Source organism: Micropterus dolomieu, linkage group LG22 (assembly GCF_021292245.1).
Source record: "Micropterus dolomieu isolate WLL.071019.BEF.003 ecotype Adirondacks linkage group LG22, ASM2129224v1, whole genome shotgun sequence".
Taxonomy (NCBI): Eukaryota; Metazoa; Chordata; class Actinopteri; order Centrarchiformes; family Centrarchidae; genus Micropterus; species Micropterus dolomieu.
This window is the reverse complement of record NC_060171.1, coordinates 19,565,243-19,585,005: the sequence shown is the minus strand read 5'-3', so window position 1 is coordinate 19,585,005 and position 19,763 is coordinate 19,565,243. Positions and strand designations below refer to the sequence as shown.

General features: G+C 41.8%; 1 protein-coding gene across 2 annotated transcripts; it reads right to left on the bottom strand.

The window, feature by feature from the left end:
- neto2b (neuropilin (NRP) and tolloid (TLL)-like 2b) lies at nt 1-10,928 on the bottom strand. Of its 2 annotated transcripts, none has more exons than XM_046037787.1 (12): nt 10,595-10,928; nt 9,041-9,097; nt 8,728-8,886; nt 7,596-7,844; nt 7,414-7,461; nt 7,108-7,235; nt 6,624-6,725; nt 6,220-6,346; nt 1,750-1,863; nt 1,130-1,260; nt 942-1,034; nt 1-854 (listed from the first exon to the last, which is right to left on the bottom strand). In XM_046037787.1, the coding sequence occupies exons 1-12, from the start codon at nt 10,602-10,604 to the stop codon at nt 405-407; spliced, it is 1,668 nt and encodes a 555-aa protein (XP_045893743.1). In that variant the 5' UTR covers nt 10,605-10,928; the 3' UTR covers nt 1-404. The 2 variants fall into 2 exon arrangements, with proteins under 2 accessions (XP_045893743.1, XP_045893744.1); XM_046037788.1 differs by having other exon boundaries at nt 9,041-9,071; nt 10,595-10,629.
- Nucleotides 10,929-19,763: the final 8,835 nt, after the last annotated feature.

Below are 19,763 nucleotides of genomic sequence, written 5' to 3'. Positions count from 1 at the left end.
CAAATTTCAACAAAATCTATTTGCTTTACAGTAAAATGTATTTACAAAAATACACTGATAATCAGAACAATACACAGCTTTATTATCCGTCTTCACTTCTACGCTGATCACAAATAGGATAACAGCCCCCCGTCGGCTGCTTCAGTGTCCGAACAGAGTCGGCATTTCTTGAGTATCCTGAATTTCTAAAAACTCCTGGAGCCCTGCTCTGTAGCAGACCATGTGCTTCCCAACCTCACCAAGAAGTCAAGGATCACGGTAAGTAAGACACATCTGTTCTGTGGTGTTAAATGAAACTCAGTCTCCTCTCTTTTGTCAATACGTAGACTTCTGTTGCCAAACTGTGGCACTGATTGAAAAGTTGCTGCTGCAGTAGTTTCCATGATAATCTTGTCTTTTTCTTTTCAGAAGTCCATGGACAAGGATCTTTGTTTGTCCATTTCATAATTCCCTCTTCGGCTTCCTGCTCTGCGTACATACACATCATATCTTCCATCTTCGTCCTCCTCTTCGTCCTCTTCCATCACTCTATCCTGCCGCCACAGTGCTCTATCCCCCATACCATGATGGCCCTGTATGCGGCCTGGTTTCATACTAGGCCAGCTCTTCTTCCGCAGACTGCTGTTCAAGTCCCTGAAGGGAGGCAAGGTGCTCTGGATGTCCCCTCTGAAAGGAGGGAGCTCCATGAATCCCCTGCCTATGCCATGTGCACCTTGAATTGCTTTGTTAGAGTTAACAGAAGCCTGGGAGCCACAATGGTGTTCGTGAATGCAGCGCGAGCCAGACGAGGATCTCCTGAGGGCCTGCAGGGACTGGAGTTCCTCTGATAACTCCCCAAGGTCCCCAGACATTTCCTAAAAAAGTTTAATGTGGTTGCATTTGCAAAGTTAAAAGAAAATCACCATGTACAGCTTATAATATATCAACGTAATCAAACTAACCTTGTCTCTGAGAGTAAAGAGTTCATAATGCGGAGGGTCAAACACTTCCTGGAAGTCAGCCCGCTGGAACAGGTTATTCTTACGTACCAACACCTTCAAATTATGGTTGAACACACTTGACACATTAGCTATTTCTACACCAATATTTTGTGGCATGATACTAAATAATGTCATTGTGACTTAATTACCTTTTTTCGTGGCTGTTTGACTTGCACCAGGATGGAGATGATGAGGAGCAGTAGCACCACACCCGTAGACACACAGATTACTGTTCCATGAGTCTTTGTGATGTTGTGAAAAACACTTTTTGTCTTTTTCTCTGGATGAAGGATAAGAAGATAGTGACACAGAGAGATAAAATGTGAGGGACACTTGGAGGTTCTGAGTGTACATCAGTCATTCACCTGTTGCCATACCCATCAGAACAGTCTGTATCTTTGGTTGCCAGGAGCAATTCAGAGTGGTCACTAAAAGCCTGTTTCACTGATAAACAGCCATCTCAATTATTTTAGGTGCTTAAGAGCCCGTACACAGCCGAGGGCCTTCAAGGTTTTTTAGCTTGAAAGATACCAATATAGACTGCTCTTTGGTATCAGGGTGACACATCACAGACTTGCTGGGACATTTGAGAGTAGAGATGGAGGGTTATGTTGTGAGAGTGTGAGGGCAGAATCATATCCACACATCCTCAAGGAGGCTCAATGTGACACAACAGACCCAGACACAACATGTGTGATATTACATTGTTATACAGGACAGCACATTTTCAAAGAAATAGTTTCAAAGTACTTTGGCACAACTGGAGTACCTTTACAGTTGCTTTCATCCCAGGGAAAGACACAGTTTTGCATGCCGTTGCACACCAGAGAAGTATTGATGCACATGTTACTGTCGCAAAAGAATGCACTGCTTCCGCAGGGTGCTGAAACACAAACACAGGTGTATTAGTATGGGATGCCAACACACTGACAAAGCAACCAAAGCCATTTACAGTCAGAGGAAATTAATCGATTAAAGTTGAGTAATAAAGTGCTTACTGAATTACAAATTCTCTCTCTCTTTTTAAAAGGATACATAGAAACCCAGCATGAGTGTTATATTTTAACACATCATATAATTATTATTAGAGTCCATTTTCTACAATTGTTACCAAGCAGGGCAGGAATTTCACAACAGCCATGAAGGCCATGGATGCCCCCACAGTTTGGCCTTGTGCTTGTCAAAATTATACACCAATCAGCCATAACATTATGACCACCTGCTGGTCATAATGTAGGTCTCCCCTTTGCCATCAAAAGAACCCTGACTAGTCGAGGCACGGACTCCTCTGTTCAGACATCTTTCTATCAGCATCAACTTTTTCAATAATTTGACCTACAGTAGCTCATCTGTTGGATTGGACCACACTGGCCAGACATCTTTCCCACATGCATCAGTGAGCCTTGGCTGCCCATGGCCCTGTGGGTGGTACAACGCTTTTCCTTCCTTAAAGATGTGTTCACACTGAAAGCAAATCCAGCATTTTGGGCGGCTTGTTTACATACAAAGTCAATGCAAAGATGCGAATTCCTGTGAATTTTCAACTTGGGCGAGAAATACGCTTGATGCTGTGTTGCGAAAGCCTATCAGCGGTGAGACTGCCCAAATGTCACCAGCAGCTTCGGAGCATTGTTTGGAAAAGGACCTGGCAAGCGGTGTAATGACAATCCGCTGGCCGACGGAGAGCTGCTAAAGAACGGGGAAGTGTACGGGAGTAGTGCTGCAGCTTTTTGACAAATAAACACCCGTAGTCAGTCTGGATTATGCTCTGACAACTACACCGTTTACTCGCAGGAGGTGCTCAGAGTTAAGTGCTGTTATTAAATTAGCTTTTTACTTTAGTTTTGAGGATTACAACTTGATTTATTTTCACTCGTGCTTCTTGGCAGCTAGCTTCCGTGCACATCCGGTTCCACTGTTGTTGTTGTTGTGCGTCGGATGGCACCGGAGTTCTACTTCATATTTATATAAAAACTGGACAAAACTGGACATCACTTAGAAAAAAGAAAGCGAGGAAGGTGAACTACCTGGTGAGTTCAGAAAATATGTGTCTGTAACTTTATTCCAGCTATTGTTGTACTTTACTGTGAACAAGTTAGCATAGCATAGCCCAGCTCGATCCGAACTACATTCAGAAAACAAACATTTTAAAAGTTGTTGTCCTGCTGACAGACCTGACAAAGCATGAATTCATATGTCTAACAAATCGGCATCATATTGTAGTTATTTCAGCATCAGTTTTATTGCAATTAAATCACAGCAAAAGGTTTACTTTGGGTTCATATAGCTGTAGTATTCGCGGGTTGTGTTTATTCGCTTATCGCGTTGTGTGTGAACACTCAAAATGTCCAGCGGTTAAACTCGCGCGAATAAAGCGAGGCGACTATTAACTTTGCTTTCAGTGTGAACACAACTTTAGACCAATTTTGATAGGTACTGACCAAAACAGACCGTTTTGGAGATGCTCTGGCCCAGTCATCTAGCAATCACAATTTGGCCCTTGTCAAAGTCACTCAAATCCTTAGGCTTGGCCATTTTCCAGCTTTGAGGACAAAATGTTCACTTGCAGCCAAATATATGACGCCCACTGACAGGCGCTATGGTAACGAGATAATCAGTGTTATTCACTTCACCTGTCATTGGTCATAATGTTATGGCTGCCCTGACGCCCCGCCCGCACCGCCCCACCTGATTTTGCAGTTTTCTCCTCTGTCTCTTTCCTGTCCATACGCTTTTTAGACATAAGTGTCTTTCATTGAGACACTGAATTATTATTTGGCAACATCAAGTAAGCGCACATAACCAGTGGTGGGTTTTCTTTAGAGCCTGGTATAAACTGCTACAAAATCTGGCTATTTCTGACAATAGTTTGACACTAATCTAGCTCCGGCCAACAAGGAGACTTAATCTAACCCATTCTGATGTGTCAGTGCTGCAAAGCTGTGACTGAGTGAACATCTGAGAAGAGAAAGTTGACTGGCTGAGGAAAGAACGTTTGATAAATTAGCGAATAAGAGAAGAAGCCATAGTCAAACTGGCCATTGGGAGCACCAGGTCGCCCTGTGGGCCGCTTAAGCAGCCCAAACATGAGGGAAGCATCATCAGCCCACTTATATTTATGCACCAGCCCACATACTCCCCCTTAAGATCCTCAGTCCTAGTTCAGCTGTACAAGTACAATGTTTTGTAGCTAGAGCTGCAAGACAGAAGACAATAGGGATAAGATAAGCAAGGTTTGGGTTTGACTGGCTGGCTATTTAGTTATATCAGGTGCCTTTTGCTTTTCATAAAATTTGACGAGCACATAAACTTTTCATAAAGTTTAGCATAGCATAGCCCAGCTCGATCCGAACTTTTCATAAAGTTTATGTGCAACAACACTTTTCGTAAAACAACCAATCACAGCCTGGACAGAGCAGGACATTAAAAAAGGCTGACGTGTTACAGTAAACTTTCGAAATGTTGCATAAATGGCTATGATTGTTTACAAGTTAGTACTTAATAAATTATAAAAATAAAAACATCTCTAGCTCTTGAAGGATAATTTCAGTATTTTTAAACCTGGGCCCTATTTTCACATATTTTGATGTTGAAATGACTTGTAGGGGCAAAAATTGGAATCCGTGCTAAAGACGGCTTCAGCTGCAACGTAATCCTTCAGGGCAAATGTTCCGGTCAAAATTACAGTGCTGTGCAAAGGTTTTAGGCAGGTGTGGTAAAATGCTGTAAAGTAAGAATGCTTTCAAACATAAAAAAGCTTACAAGGAACCTCCACCATGCTTCACTGTTGCCTGTAGACACTCATTCTTGAACCGCTCTCCAGCCCTTCGGCAAACAACCTGCCTCCTGCTACAGCCAAATATGTAAAATTTTGACTCATCAGTCCAGAGCACCTGCTGCTATTTTTCTGTACCCCGGGTTCCTGTGTGTATCCATATTTGATGCGCTCACCCAGTTGTATTCCTCCTACACAGCTGTTTCTGTTTCAGTTAATGATTGTGTTTCAACCTACATATTGAATTTATGATCATTAGCAGCTGTTTGGTATAATTATTGATTTGCCTGCAAAACCCTTGACTTTGTACAAGTGTACCTAGAAGAACTGATGATGTTTTGAAGGCAAAGGGGTGTCACACCAAATATTGATTTGAATTAGATTTTTATTCTGTTCACTCACTTTGTCTTATGTTAATTGATAAACATAATCTATTACCTTTTCTATTTTGAAAGCTTTCTTCCTTTACAGCATTTTTACACACCGGCCTAAGACTCTTGCACAGTACTGTACACCCAAAATAAAATACTCAGACTGTTATACCAGGTCTCTAACAACATAATGGAAAGGATCCGAATGAGTGACTCCCGGTGAAACCGTTTGTTTTTAACAAGAAACTAAAGTGTCGCTCAAGGACAATTCTCACTGTCAAATTTCATGAGAGGTGAGTTGTTGCAGGAAGATGACGGTGGAAATGTGAATCAGAGTTGGAGAAAGGAGTTTGTTGTGGTAGAGTAAAGTCAGGAAATAAGGCCTTGCTAGCAGTTCCTCTACATACACCACAAACAACTCTCTCTATTCCCACCGGCGTTTCCTGCAACAACTCGCCTCTCACGAGATTTCAGAGAGAGAATTTTCCTTCAGCAAGATTTCTGTTTCTTGTTAAAAACAAAGGGCCGGGAGTCACTCAAAGAGATCCTTTCCATGATGTTGTTAGACACCTTTTATAACAGTCTGAGAGTGTCAGTGGGAAAAACAAGCAGCATAATTACCCCGATGGAATATGTTTTAGCCACTGTAGGCAGTACACGGCTGCTGGCTGAAAGCCATCAACTGCACGGATTCCAAAACCTTTTGTATCCATTAGTCATTTTGACACCAAAATACTATATATGAGAAAATAGGGCCCAGGTTTAAAAATACCAAAATATCCTTTAAGTTAAAAATCATTGTTTTATTTGATGGCTTGCTGCTCTGGCATTTGGGCTTTGTGCCCTCAAAAGAGTGACAATACTAAAGGCCAAGTGGCCTTGCCCCTAAAATGTTGAAATTCCAGGCCTGCTACCAACAATTTTACGCTTAAAATAGCTGCAGTACTGACTAGAAACCACAGGAGGGTGTTGCTACAAATATTTCTGCAACATACTATACTTGCCCTGACATAGCTGCAGAAACTTAACTAAAGGGACGCTGGTAAAAATGTAAAATGACAGAGGTTAAGAATAATCTGAAGGAGAAACTCACGGTCTGTAAAAGAAGTGAAAAGCATCCGGAAACGGCTGAGACGGCTTGTCTCATCAGCCCACATCCTCACTACTCCCACACCAGTGTCCAGCATGATGTCATTAGCTACTGTACTACAAAACTTGGCCTGCAAGAAACCACACACCATTTTCTATTATAGAGTTTGATGTGTAGTCTCATTGACACCAAGGTCTGTAGAACAGTTGCTACATATTTATCATTCTTGTTAAAATGAGCATGTATGACAAGGAAAAAAAGATTAACCATGTTGTGTAGCAGAAGGAGAAAGAAATTCAGAACTGAGAGTATAAAGCAATACAGTATACAACAAATAAAGCACATCAGATCATGGGGCTTTCATTTTACAGTCTGGAGTAACATACTGCATATTAGACATATATTACCTTTAGGTCCTCAATTGCATTACTGCCATCATAAACAGCCACAAAGTTCTTCTTACATTCGTTTGAGTTTTCCATCTGGTATTCCAGGAATTGCAGGTAAATCTGGAATAAGCAATGACATATATACAATGTACTTTTTGTTATTTTCTTCTTTCGTACAGTCAGTAAATGTTTGATTGCTATGATGATGTGTATGTGTATGTGATATGAAGTTGAAACCCACATGTTTTGTCTTTAAGATTATGTAGAGGATATGGAACAAATACGGTACATCACAATAGATGTGGAGGCTCTGCAGAATGTAAAATGCACTGCAGGCTCATCTTTTCAACCACTGTACTATTTGTCAATGTATCACATCCCCTCTTCTCAACTTCATATTGTGGAGACTTTGTTTTTTTTTTTAGGAAATAAAGCGTATTCTGCTGTTGTGCATTAGATAACATGGCATAAATGTCCAACTTTAACATGTCACATGCCGTACCCTGTTGTTTGCTGGGGCTCGTATAGTCCAGATGCAGTCCACTGCCTGGTCTGGCTTCACTTTAAAATCCTCTTCCACCTGACTGGAACGGATCAGGCCATCAGCCCCAGACAGCTCAAACTGACAATCTGACCCACAGACAGTGACAAAGGGTAATAGCAAAGAGGCAGATAAAATGAAAACATAACAGAGAAAAAGGAGATCAGAGGTGACTGTGAAAAGGCAACCATGGCTTTGCATCAGCTATTAATCTAAAGATGTGCAACTGAAGCTATTTCAGATGGCTGAGTTGTGTGGTTACACTACCTGGGATGGGGTTTAAGAGTCCTCCCACATGCAGATGAAATTCAGGGTCTTCATAGGGGAAATTATAGAGACAGTCAAATATCACACTATCAGATGCATTTGATTGAAGTGAGTAATAGGATGGTGCAGTATGAACATTGCCATACAGGGATCGATGAACCATCCCAGAGTGTTTTAATCACCTGCAGTAAAGCTGTACTGGACCTGGAAGCCAGTCCCCTCCAGCTCTTCATCACTGTAGAAGCGGATCCACAGGAAGCGTCCAGTGGAGAGGACAAGTCCAGGACTGGCCGAGCCACAGTAGCGATTGATGAGTGGCGAGAAGCTGAACGGCCCGTCCCGCACCTCGATGTGGTCGAAACGACATTCAAAAGACTCCTCTATGTAAAAGGTGTCATCAAACAGGAGCTCTATCCTCTGGCGGGGCTGGGCTGGGGGAAGCAGAGCGGCATATCACATCTACTGGCACAGAGGTGATCCAGGGATATAATGCTATCAGAGAACGGACAGTGCAGTGAAAAAGATTTGCCTCATTGGTGATGATATTTTTATGTAGAATCACTGCAGGTCTTAGTTTTGTGGGGTCCAGTAGCAATTATAGATAAAAAGAGAGAAAGTGATTCTTTGATGTGCAAGGTAATCAGGATTGCACTGTGAAAAAGTTATAAACGACAGGCAAACACCTTTTCAAGCTTGCATTCCCCTGTCCCCATCTATTCTCTAACCTTCCTTCCATTTTACGATTCCATTTTTAACGAGCTACCTTTCTTTTATTTTTTTTTTTATGCAACACCCTTCCCTTCTCACTTTCTTTCCCCTCAACCTCCATGTTGATTCCTTTTTAAATTACTACTTGTCTTTTATTTTATTTTTCTTACATGTACTTGTTAAATGCTTTTACCGTTTGTGTACACTCTGTAAAAATTGCCCTACAAGTTTAATATATTATTGTCTGCCAGCTCTTTCGTACTTTAACAGCCACAGAGGGAAAACATTGGCATTGCATATTAAGTTGTTCAGACATTGCCATGGCTTTGTTACCAAAACAAATATTATCAAAACACAAAGGAAACATTCTTAAATATAATCCAAACATGGGACCAATTGATGATGAGCAATTTTAACATTACATCACAACAGTTTGCATTCTTCTTCGTCATCACAAATTTAAGTGTCATTTTGTTCCTTGGAATTTCCTTTCATTTCCACCACAGCTCACAAGACAAATCTGCAACATTCAAGAAAACTGGAATAGGAGCTCAACTTTTTTCCCAGCAGTGAAATTATCAGGCTCATGTGTGCGTTGTTGTTTACCTTCCAGTACATACAGGCACTCCTTGTTTGGAGGGTACATATTTGGGTAGTTTGGGGAGCTGAAGCTGCCACCATCTGTGTATCGTACCCAGTTTCCACACTGACGAGATTGCAGCGGCCGCTGAGAGGGGTTTACCACTTTTGATCCTGCGCCTCCATCTTTATGTATAGGAGAGCCACGAGACACATGTCATTATGATATTTAATGATAGAAAGATTATTTGTGCATCTAATTATACAATGTGAAGACAAATACACCCAATTAAGTTACATTATGTGTCTTAATTTCATGTAGTGAATATATCAGTCTTACCTTTAGTCTTTTGTGCCAGAGCAAATCCCTCCTCAATGAATAGGAGAAATATCCAGACTGTAAAATAAGCCGACAGTATGCGAGTAAGGGTTCAATCAAGGAATAAAGGAAAGAGAGAGAGAGAGAGCTTAGCAGGATTTGTGTGTCTCTGCTCGTTGTCTCAGTGCGCTCAGCCGAATCCCTAAATGTATATATCAGGCCAGGGTGTGGAGTTCAAAAGCTTGGAAGGAAAGAATAAAGACATGCTTCTTCAACCATCTGCTTGCTTAACTCCATCCATCCATCGTCAACCGCTTATCCTGCGTACAGGGTCGCGGGGTTTGCTTAACTCTTCCTTCTATTTTTACATCCTTCTTTTGCTTTATCCCCAACTAAGATTTATATATCACACAGTGGACAAGCGTAGGAACTGATGTCTGCAAAGATGCTGTGCGAGGATGTCTCATGGTGAACAAAAAAATTATCTATGTCATGAAATACTAGCTTAAAAATACTACTACATAAAATAGGCTATGACTTTAATAGAGCTGCTAGTCCAGTGGCACCGGGCCACAAAATTTTGGTTTTCACCAAAGTGGCATGTTGCTGTAAATGTCAACTCACAAACTGCATTTATTATGTAGGACATTACTTGATGGCTTGTTTGTACTCTGCTCACATGGGCCTCTAAATGCTTTATTCCATGTTACCATGCCTAATAATAAAATTAATTAAAATGTGTCCAATAACTTCATGTCTATAAAATAATTTGAAACCAGACATCCAGAATCTAACCTTGAGAAAACCTCAAATAAGAATCTATGGAAGTGTAGGCCTACTGTAACACAGAATTTCAACTGAATTTCAATTAGCTGACAGTAAATTATGGAAAGTGTAGAGAAATTTAGCTACACTGTCATCATCTACAATGTCTCCAGCTGACCCTTCATGGAAGAATTAAGGGGTTTTATTCATTAAATGAAGGTACTCCATTGAACCACTTCCACAGAAACCATATTCTGTGTGTAGAGGAGGAACTGAGGCAGCAGCAGCCCAAATCCTCCTGCCCGGGCACTGAGCCACCACATGCTGATGCAAGAGGGAAAACAGATTTCCCCCTTTTGAAAAATTTGGATTTTTCTTTCTTTCGTGCTAAACGTGTCTTTACTTTTACACCAGCAAAGACAGAGTGCACAGAGCACAAGTGGGGAGCTGTCACTTCAGCACCATGAATCGTTATACCAGAGACATTTTCAAAATAGAAAGATTAGTTTGACGTGTCCCTGTCTTTTAAAACGTCTCTATGAACCAGCTGTAAAAATCCCCGTACTGTTTCTCCCCATATAGCTTCATTGTGATGACGGCAATCGTTTTGTGAAAAAACATGCAAACTGTACCTGTTTAAGAACTTTGTGAGTAAGGTACACGAATGTGTCGGGAGTCTGCCAGGAAAAAGACATCTCGAAAAAAAGACTACAAAGATTGGAAACTCTCAGTCCCCCTCAGACACAGAAAGGAAAGAAACAATTTCGGCAAAAGCCTTAAATCATAGCAAATATGGATCATCCCACTCACCTACATGCATCCTCTCAGTTGGAGTCACGTTTTCTTGGGTTTGATATCAAACTTGACCAGCTGTGTGTCCCTCACATCCCTCAGCTCGTTTAAATCAATGGTCTGGATTAGCGCCTGTTAGAACCACTAATTTACAAAATCCAACTTTCACATTTTCATCCTAATCCCACTGGTCAAGATGACAGACTCTTGTGGGACAAATATAGGAGCTGATGATCTTATGACTCATGATCAGTCTTCCTTTACAGAATAAAAACAAAAACTGGCAGATGAGTACAGTTTCCAACCGCAAGGACGCTGTTCCTGCAGAGCTCAAGTCTGTGTCAGTCTCAGACTGATCCATCCTCCAACATAAACCGATGATCTGTCTGCGGCTGCTCGCGGTTTTAAGATTGGGCTCAGTTGGCGCGGGAAGGGGGAAGAGCTGATTGCGCATGTGCACCATCCTACATGAGTAATAAGTGATACAGTAATCAACTCACAGTCTGTTTGGCCTAATGATGTTGACATTAGGAATTCCCATTTTTTTAAATTTAATTAGCTGATACAGAGTAAGTGTCCAGAAGGCAAATTCTTGCATGCAGCTCTCTCTCTCTCTCTCTCTCTCTCTCTCTCTCTCTCTCTCTCTCACACACACACACACACACACACACACACACACACACACACACACACACACACACCCAGGGCACCTGTGCAAAAAATCTCACTTTGCATAAATCAGTTAACACATTGCCATTGCATTCCATCTATGCAGAGCAGAGAGCATTCCCTGTTGTCTTTTGTAATTTTTCTCAGAGAACACACAGCGCCAAAAGCCTTAAAAAAGCTGGCTAGAGCTGCAGAGAGATGAAAATGGAAGCCAAGAAAGGGGATGGAGATTTTTTCTTTGATGTGTCACCTTTTAACAACAGAACCTGTCACTATGTCTGCTGGCAGATTTGCGCCTCTTCAGCTGATTGTAACAGCTTTAAATTGGTGGCTTTGTTCACAGAGGTGGACAATGTAAGGGTGTTCCTGGCAGCCAAAGACACTCTCACTTTGACAGATACCTGGGTGCAAATGAGTGAAATGGTCTGATATCATCCCATCCTGGCCTTTCACACTCAATCTTGGATGGGCATATGCATCCAAACTACAAAACTGGTCATTTGTAGTTTCTTTTAAACAGTACGACCTAAAACTGAAGACATTTTAATTTCCCATGACTGGTCATTTGTTGTGGCAAAAAAACTGATACCTGCCTTTCTAGTGTTGTTAGTAGTGTTAGTGCTAGATGCTGTCACTGATGCTTTAAGTAGAAGTATGAAATTATTAGTAGTAGTAGCTATTAAAGTCAAGTCAAGTAAATTTTATTTGTATAGCACATACTCATATACGGGTAAATTCAATGTGCTTTACAGTAAAACACAGAAAACAAACAAATGGGATAGAAACAAATGGGATAGAAAATACATATGTAAAATACTCAACATACATACTGTACATAAAACAAAGTCTTTATAATCCATGTCCTATTCCTCACAGAAGGATTACAACAGGCGCACATGCACGCATTCTCTCACACAAACACACTTGCACGCGCGCACACACACACACACACACACACTGAAAGAAATGCAATGTTTTACGACTGCTTTTAAAAGAAGATTCAGTTGCAGTAGATCTCACTCAGAAGTTCTTGTTATACAGCAGAATGGCCCATGTCACTGTTTTATTATTACACCCTTTGTTATTGGATTAATATTACTGATAAACATTTAAGCAGAAATTGTATGTTGTATCAAGTGGCACTCCTTTTAACTACTTTATGTTGGGCAGTTTAGTACTGACAACCCATCATAATGTAATAACATGATCATGTGTAAAATCTTTGCAAAGTTTGCAAAGTAACTAGTTACTACTGTCAACAGATAAATGATTTTGAGTAAAACGTACGTATTTCCCTCAGAAATTTAGTGGAGTGAAAGTATAAAGTAGAAGAAAATGGAAATAATCTAGAAAACTATAACTACCTAAATACAGTAATTAAGTACATGTACATAGTTACACTGTACCTGTACTGTTACCACTGCTGACCAGATTCTCACACAAGCAGACGTGGTGTGGTTAGTACATTCCTTTCAGTGCATGTAATTTATGTTAAATTTTCTGGTGCTAATGACCTTATTTCCTTTCCTGCGTCTCTGCATTTCGGTTTCTCACATAACACTTGCAAAACAAAGACAGAAGAACAACAGCAGCCATCAAAGTTCACAAACAACAAGCAAAGCACAAAGCAAGGCGTCCTATCAGAAAGTCCAGGGGCCATGTTTTCACAGGCCATCATTATTCAGTAAGGTGGGACCAATTTTTCTTCAGCAGTAACAACCTCTGGGTAAATTAATTCAACTGGAGATGAACACACTCACCCACAAAATAAATGCACAAGCATAAAGTTGCATCATCCGGGCCTGTGCTTTAAAACACTATTCCCTTGTGAATGCTTATGAAGTGAAAGTGTCATCTCAGAGATGCATGAATCATTTATTTTCCGGGGTGTGTTTGGTGTGGAGGGACTGCTGTGATGCCTTCTCCTCCTGAGCAGTGTGACATTTGAACTGCAGCGACAAAGTGTGACTGTGCGACTGCTAGTCGACAAGCCTCCATGAACGCCAGCTGTCACGACCACATGCCACAGTTGTCAACAATCACTGTTTGTTACTCTCTGTCCGTCTGTCACTCATCCAGTCACCCATACAGGCACATATGCACACTGACAAACTGATGCACATAAATCTTTGTTTACTTCACATCAAATAGGTTAAAAAACTGCATCTGTTGCCATGGCAGCCAGGCTGGTGTCTCACCTGCTTCTTCTGAGGCAAGCAGGGACCTAGAAAGCTGAGGTTTTAGGGGGATTGACAGAAACAGGGATCAAAGTGGAATGAAATCTCTCCAGACTGTCTAACTGTGCTGCTGCTACTGAAGGGAAAGTTTTGTGTTATAGCAAGCTAAAACCAATGGAAATACTGTGTTTTCTTTGAATCTCCTGTGACTTACAGTGATGTTGGGAAAGCTTTTATAATATTGAGGTATCCTTGAAGTCTTTAATTTGCTCCCACTATGCACATTACTGCAGCCCTGTAATGTTTTTGAATAAACTGCTTCAACATACTGCCTGTGTGTGGGCTCTCTCTGTAAAAACTATTCAACAAGCTGATGAAAAAGAGTATTCTATGATAGGAGTACAATGGTCCCAAGGAAACGGATTTGCTTAAATGTAAAGGTACTATATGAAAACAAGTTTGCCGTGTTGTTCTTTGTGTGTTTTGCATTTACTGAAACTTTTTTATTGCAACTGCAAATTATTGGAAACTAACATGATTTCTTTTGGCAAATGTCATCTCGAGCAAAAGCTCTGGAACAGCTAACGAACCTTGTAGTGAGATTGCATTGCCAGCTTTCACTCTTTCATTATAATTTTTATGACTGATCCAAGATGGCGCTGCATATAGCTGCCTCGGTGTTAGTATGATGTAATTCAGTTTTCGGCTGTGATTCGCGGAGCTCTTTCACCAGAGAAGAGCTCATGAACATCAGGGGAACAATTCCAATCAGTTACAGCATAAGGCGAGTTTCATTATTGGAGACTGTTCCCACCCTTTACATGCTGAGTTTCAGCCCCTCCCCTCTGGATGTCGGTTTGCTGCCACTAGGTGTAGAACCAAACGATATAGGAATACTTTTGTTCCTGCTGCCATAGAATTAATGAATAAAAATAGCAGTAGATGACACTCTTTGTTATGTATAGCACCTTATGTGTTTTAGCCAGGGGGGGGCGGGCGTGTAAGGAGGGTGGGGGTTAGGGGGTGGTGGTGTAGAGGCACACTGCCATGTTCCTTTTAGAAGTTTTAGGCTTTGGATATTTTATAATGTTCTATGCTTATTGTTTGTTTTGATGTATGGATTGCCGAAAGTCTCCTGTCTGCACAAAAATTTTACCCTCGGGTACTAATAAAGACACCTTGACCTTGACCTTGACCTTGACAAGTCCAGTGGATTTATTTCCCACTTTTCTCGCATCATCAGTGGAATTATTGGATATTTTGGTGAAGGGCAACTTGCTGTTGCTCAGGGTGAACGCGTGCTCACTGTGCAACAAACTGGACGAACTTCAGCTACTGGTGGGGAAAAACAGAGACTTTTATTCATATTCTGTTCTGTGCTTCACGCAGACATGGCTGTGTAAACAGATACCGGAATCCGCGCTGCAGCTGGCTCGCTTCCAACTGTACAGAGTGAACCACAACACAGAACTCTCTGGCAAAACAAAAGGTGGACCGATGTGACAGTGATTGAGCAGCACTGTTCTCCACACCTGGAATTTTTTACCATTAATTGTTAACAGTTTTACTCTCCCCGTGAGTTTGCTTCATTCACTCTGGTCAGTGTTTACATTCCACCACAGGCCAATGTGCAGTGCATGCTTGCCGACCAGATACTGTGTGTGGTGCAGACAAACCCGGACTCCCTTGTTATGTTCATGGTGACTTTAACAAAGGAAACCTCAGCCAAGAACTCCCCAAATACAGACAGTTTATTAAGTGTCCAACCAGAGAGCGGAACACTTTGGATCACTGCTACACCACAGTAAGCAGTGCCTATCACGCCATCCCCTGCACTCCACTGGGACACTCTGATCACATCGTGGTCCACCTGATTCCTGCATACAGGCAGAAACTAAAACTCTGTGAACCTGAGGTCAGGACATCAAAGAAGTGGACCAGTGAAGCGGTAGAGGACCTCCAGGCGTGTTTGGACTGCACTGACTGGGATGTTTTCGGGACTGCTACCAACAGTCTGGATGAGTTTACTGATGCTGTGATGTCTTACATCAGTTTCTGTGAGGACACTTGTATACGAACATGCACCAGTGACACGCACAATGACAAACCCTGGTTTAAAGCCAAACTCAGACAGCAAAGGTTGGAAAAGAAGGAGGCATATAGGAGTGGGGACAGGGGCGGGTGCAGGACGTTAAAGTACAGGTTTAGCAAGGAGGTGCGAGAAGCTGAACAACTGTACTCAGAGAAACTAAAACACCAGTTCTCTGCAAACAATGCCACTTCTGTCTGGAGGGGGTTCAGACAGATCACGACCTATAAACCCAAAGCCCCCCACTCCATTAATGACTGTCGCCTGGCAAATGAGCTGCACCAGTACTACTGCCGCTTCGAGAGTCAATCGGACACCATCCCCCGTGACTCCTCCGCTCAGCTTCAGCCCCAGTCCACCATCTCCTCCTCCCCCTCCTCAGAGTTGGACAGCTCCTACCCCTCTCCCCTGTCTCCATCTCAGAGAGGGATGTCAGCAGACTATTCAGGAGGCAGAAACCCTACAAAGCAGCTGGGCCAGACTCCGGACTCCTGTCTCCCCATCTCCCCATTCACACTGAAGCACTGTGCTGATCAGCTCACTGGAGACATGTCATGTTCCAGCCTGCTTCAAAACCTCCACCATCATCCCTGTCCCCCAAAAAACAAGGACCACAGGTCACTGTCATTATGTCACACCCACTCCTAGACCACCTGCAGTTCACCTACAGAGCCAACAGGTCTGTAGATGATGCAGTATACATGGCCCTTCACTTAATCCTCCAGAACCTGGACTTCCCAGGAACCTACGCCAGGATCCTGTTTGTGGATTTCAGCTCTGCTTTCAACACCTGCTGCAGGACAAGCTCTCTTAGCTGAACGAGCCTGACTGCACCTGCAGGTGGATCACAGGCTTCTTGACAGACAGGAAGCAGCACATGAAGTTGGGAAAACATCTCTCAGACTCCTGGACCATCAGCACCAGTTCACCTCAAGGCTGTGTTCTTCCCCCTCTGCTCTTCTCCCTGTACACCAACAGCTGCACCTCCAGTCACCAGTGTGTCAAGCTCCTGAAGTTTGCGGATGACACCACCCTCAGTGGGCTCATCTCTGGTGGAGATGAGTCCGACTACATGTGCGAGATTGACCATCTGGTGACCTGGTGAAGCCAGAACAGTCTGGAGCTCAACGCTCTGAAGACAGTGGAGATGGTCGTGGACTTCAGAAAGAACCCAGCCGCACCCTCCCCCATAATCCTGTGGACTCCTTCCACTTCCTGGGCGCCATCATCTCCCAGGACCTCAAGTGGGAGCTGAACATCACCTCCAAGAAGGCCCAGCAGAGGATGTACTTGTTGCAGTTGAAGAAGTTCAGCCTGCCAAATTCAATGATGGTGCACTTCTACACAGCCATCACTGAGTCCATCCTCACCTCCTCCATCACCATCTGGTACGCTGCTGCCACTGTCAGAGACAAAAGCAGGCTGCAGTGTATTATTCGCTCTGCAGAGACGGTGATTGGCTGCAATCTCCCATCACTTCAGGAACTGTACACCTCCAGGACTTTGAAGCAAGCAGGAAATATTGTAGCTGATCCCTCCCACCCCAGAAACAAACTTTTTCAGACTCTCCCCTCTGGCAAGAGGCTGCGGTCAATCAGGACCAAAACCTCTTGCCACAAAAACAACTTCTTCCCGTCTTCAGCTAGTCTCGTTAACAAGGCCCGGCCCCCACACTGACACCCCCCACCCCCTTCAAATAATGCAAATGTCTCTGGACGTCTAAATTTTACTTAATTTCATATCATGCACAAATCTGGCACAATGCACATATTTGTTGTTAATTGTTGTTGTTTTACATTTTTATATCTTGTCAATTGCACATGTTGTATTTTTTTTTTCTTTTATTATTCTTATATAACTTGCATTTGTTTATTCCATATTTGTATATTTCTACATTTATTTATGTCTAACTGTATGTTTGTCTATGTGTAGCACCTTATCACCAAAGCAAATTCCTCGTATGTGTAAAACACTACTTGGCAAGAAAGCTCCTTCTGATTCTGTATAAATAAGTAAAACAAAACCACTAAAAACCATTTGTGTCTCTTGAGAGCTGTAGTAAAGCAACCATGTTTTGTTCAAAAGCAATGAAGTATTGAAGTTTCTTCTTTTTGACACATGAAATATCTGCATGCTTACATCATGTAACATGTAACATCATGTCTTTCTTTTGTTATATTTACTTCATTACTTACTTCAAGTGTGTTTTTTTTCCTTTGTACCAATAGTAGGAATTAATTGTGACTAGCGTGATTGCAACATATTAAACCATGTTAAAAAAATGAGCAACTGCACAGTGTGACATTGTCTTAGTGACATTCCCCATCATTACTCTTAAAAGGTATTTTAAGATTTTGTGTCTATGTGACAAATTGGGATTATTTCGCTGTCTGCAGCACGCTCGCTCAACACTGGAGCAGTTTAAAAAAGTGCATCTTGTAGACACGAAAACATGGGGAAATAATAATAATAATAATAATAGTTATTAGGTTGAAAAATACCAAAGTTACCCTGGGCAAATGGGATGCATAACCACCAAAGGGAAGGCAGAGACAGAAAAGTAGAACTAAAGGAAGATAATGAATACTCAAACTGTTCATTTGGAGGGCCAGGATTGTAATTAGCATTTTGATTGGAGTCCTAACCAGGCAAGTGATTGCTCTTATTAGCGTGCACTTTTAATTTAAATTAACATCTTTAATTTGGCAGAGTCTACGGTTGAGTAAGCCAGGTGACACTGCTGAGTGAAATCAACTCTCACTCCTTTCTTTCTTTTCCTTATTGAGAAAGAACGCATGCATGCACTCTCAGCACGAGTATTCAAAAGAGCTTTCAAGGAAAGGGTCGTCTTTAAGGTCAGGGATTACACAGCCAGACATTTCATGCAGTTCAACAGCAATATTTATCAATAGAGATAAGAAGTCCCAAGGGCTCTTTAAACTCTCCAAGCACATTACCTCCATCGTAGTACACTATCTGGATTTGCTTTGAATCTGTACTAGTGTTGCTTGATCTGCTCAGTGCAGTAAAACACACACAGACTGACAAATTTATAAAAGCACTTTTATCAGCTCCCGAAGAAAAGTCATTAAGATACTACTACATGCCTGTGATTGGCAGGAAATCCCTGTGGATTTGGCCTATTACTGTTGATGAGGAAGCAGAGTAGCCTACAAGTCCGGACTTTAATAGGGTGGAACAGATTACTGCGTCCCAGTGACTTCTCATTTTCCATCACATTGATTTGTAGAGGGGGTTTGTCCTCACACACACACTTTAGCGCGACAGATTTTATTGCCTTTGCTCGTGCCATTGGGAATTTGATGTTGTAACGCTAGATTATGTCACAACTAATCATGCGCAGTCCACTGTGGTAAATCCAACATTTAGCTGAGGAGACAAACACGGGTTTTATAGTGAAGCAATGAAAGCCTTTAGTTCAGTGTACCTCCAGCATGATATACCTTTTACTTTCCTTTCCTTTAAGGTGCCAAAAACATTTCATCAACTACTTCACACAATTTTGACAATTTTTTTATCAAATGTAATCCTTCCCATAGATGATTTAAATCATAATAGTCATTTTAAGGTTCAAAACCAGACTGCACCGAGGGCCCCAACCACTGAGAATGACACAAATATCCTATTCCCGGACAGATTTCCACGTATGTGATATCAAGCAGCAGGAAGAGCTGATGCTAAACTCTATTCTTATCTTTGGTCCATATGACAACAGATTAGACAGAAAGAAAAGCAAGAAAAATTACCTCATTAAACAAAGCAACTATACTGAAAGCCATCCCAAAGCAAAATCCATTGTAAAAAAAAAAAGGTTTGTAGATTACTAAACATTTGAGATTATAAGATCCTTATTTCACTTTAACCCCAGTATCGTGTCTTCAGGTTCTCTCTTCTTTACAATCCTCATAATCTGTTTATGCTCTGATGGAGCGCTGCATTTTTTCTGAATTATTACAAATTCACATATGGTTTGTTGTGTGGGATGTCCACCTTATATCTTCTGAGACCAATTCATCAGAGAAAGAAGCAATCGCACACACACAGTTTCACAGAAAATCTTTGGTTCACACTAATCTGCCATTTACAGTCCTTTAGTGTCATGCAACAAGATGCAAGTTTCGTGGTGTGTGTTCCTTTTAAGAAGAAACCTAAAATCTGTGCAATCAATAGTTTGAGGGGAACAATGTTTGTAATGGTGTGGTGTGGGGACAGAGTGGACCCAAACGCAACA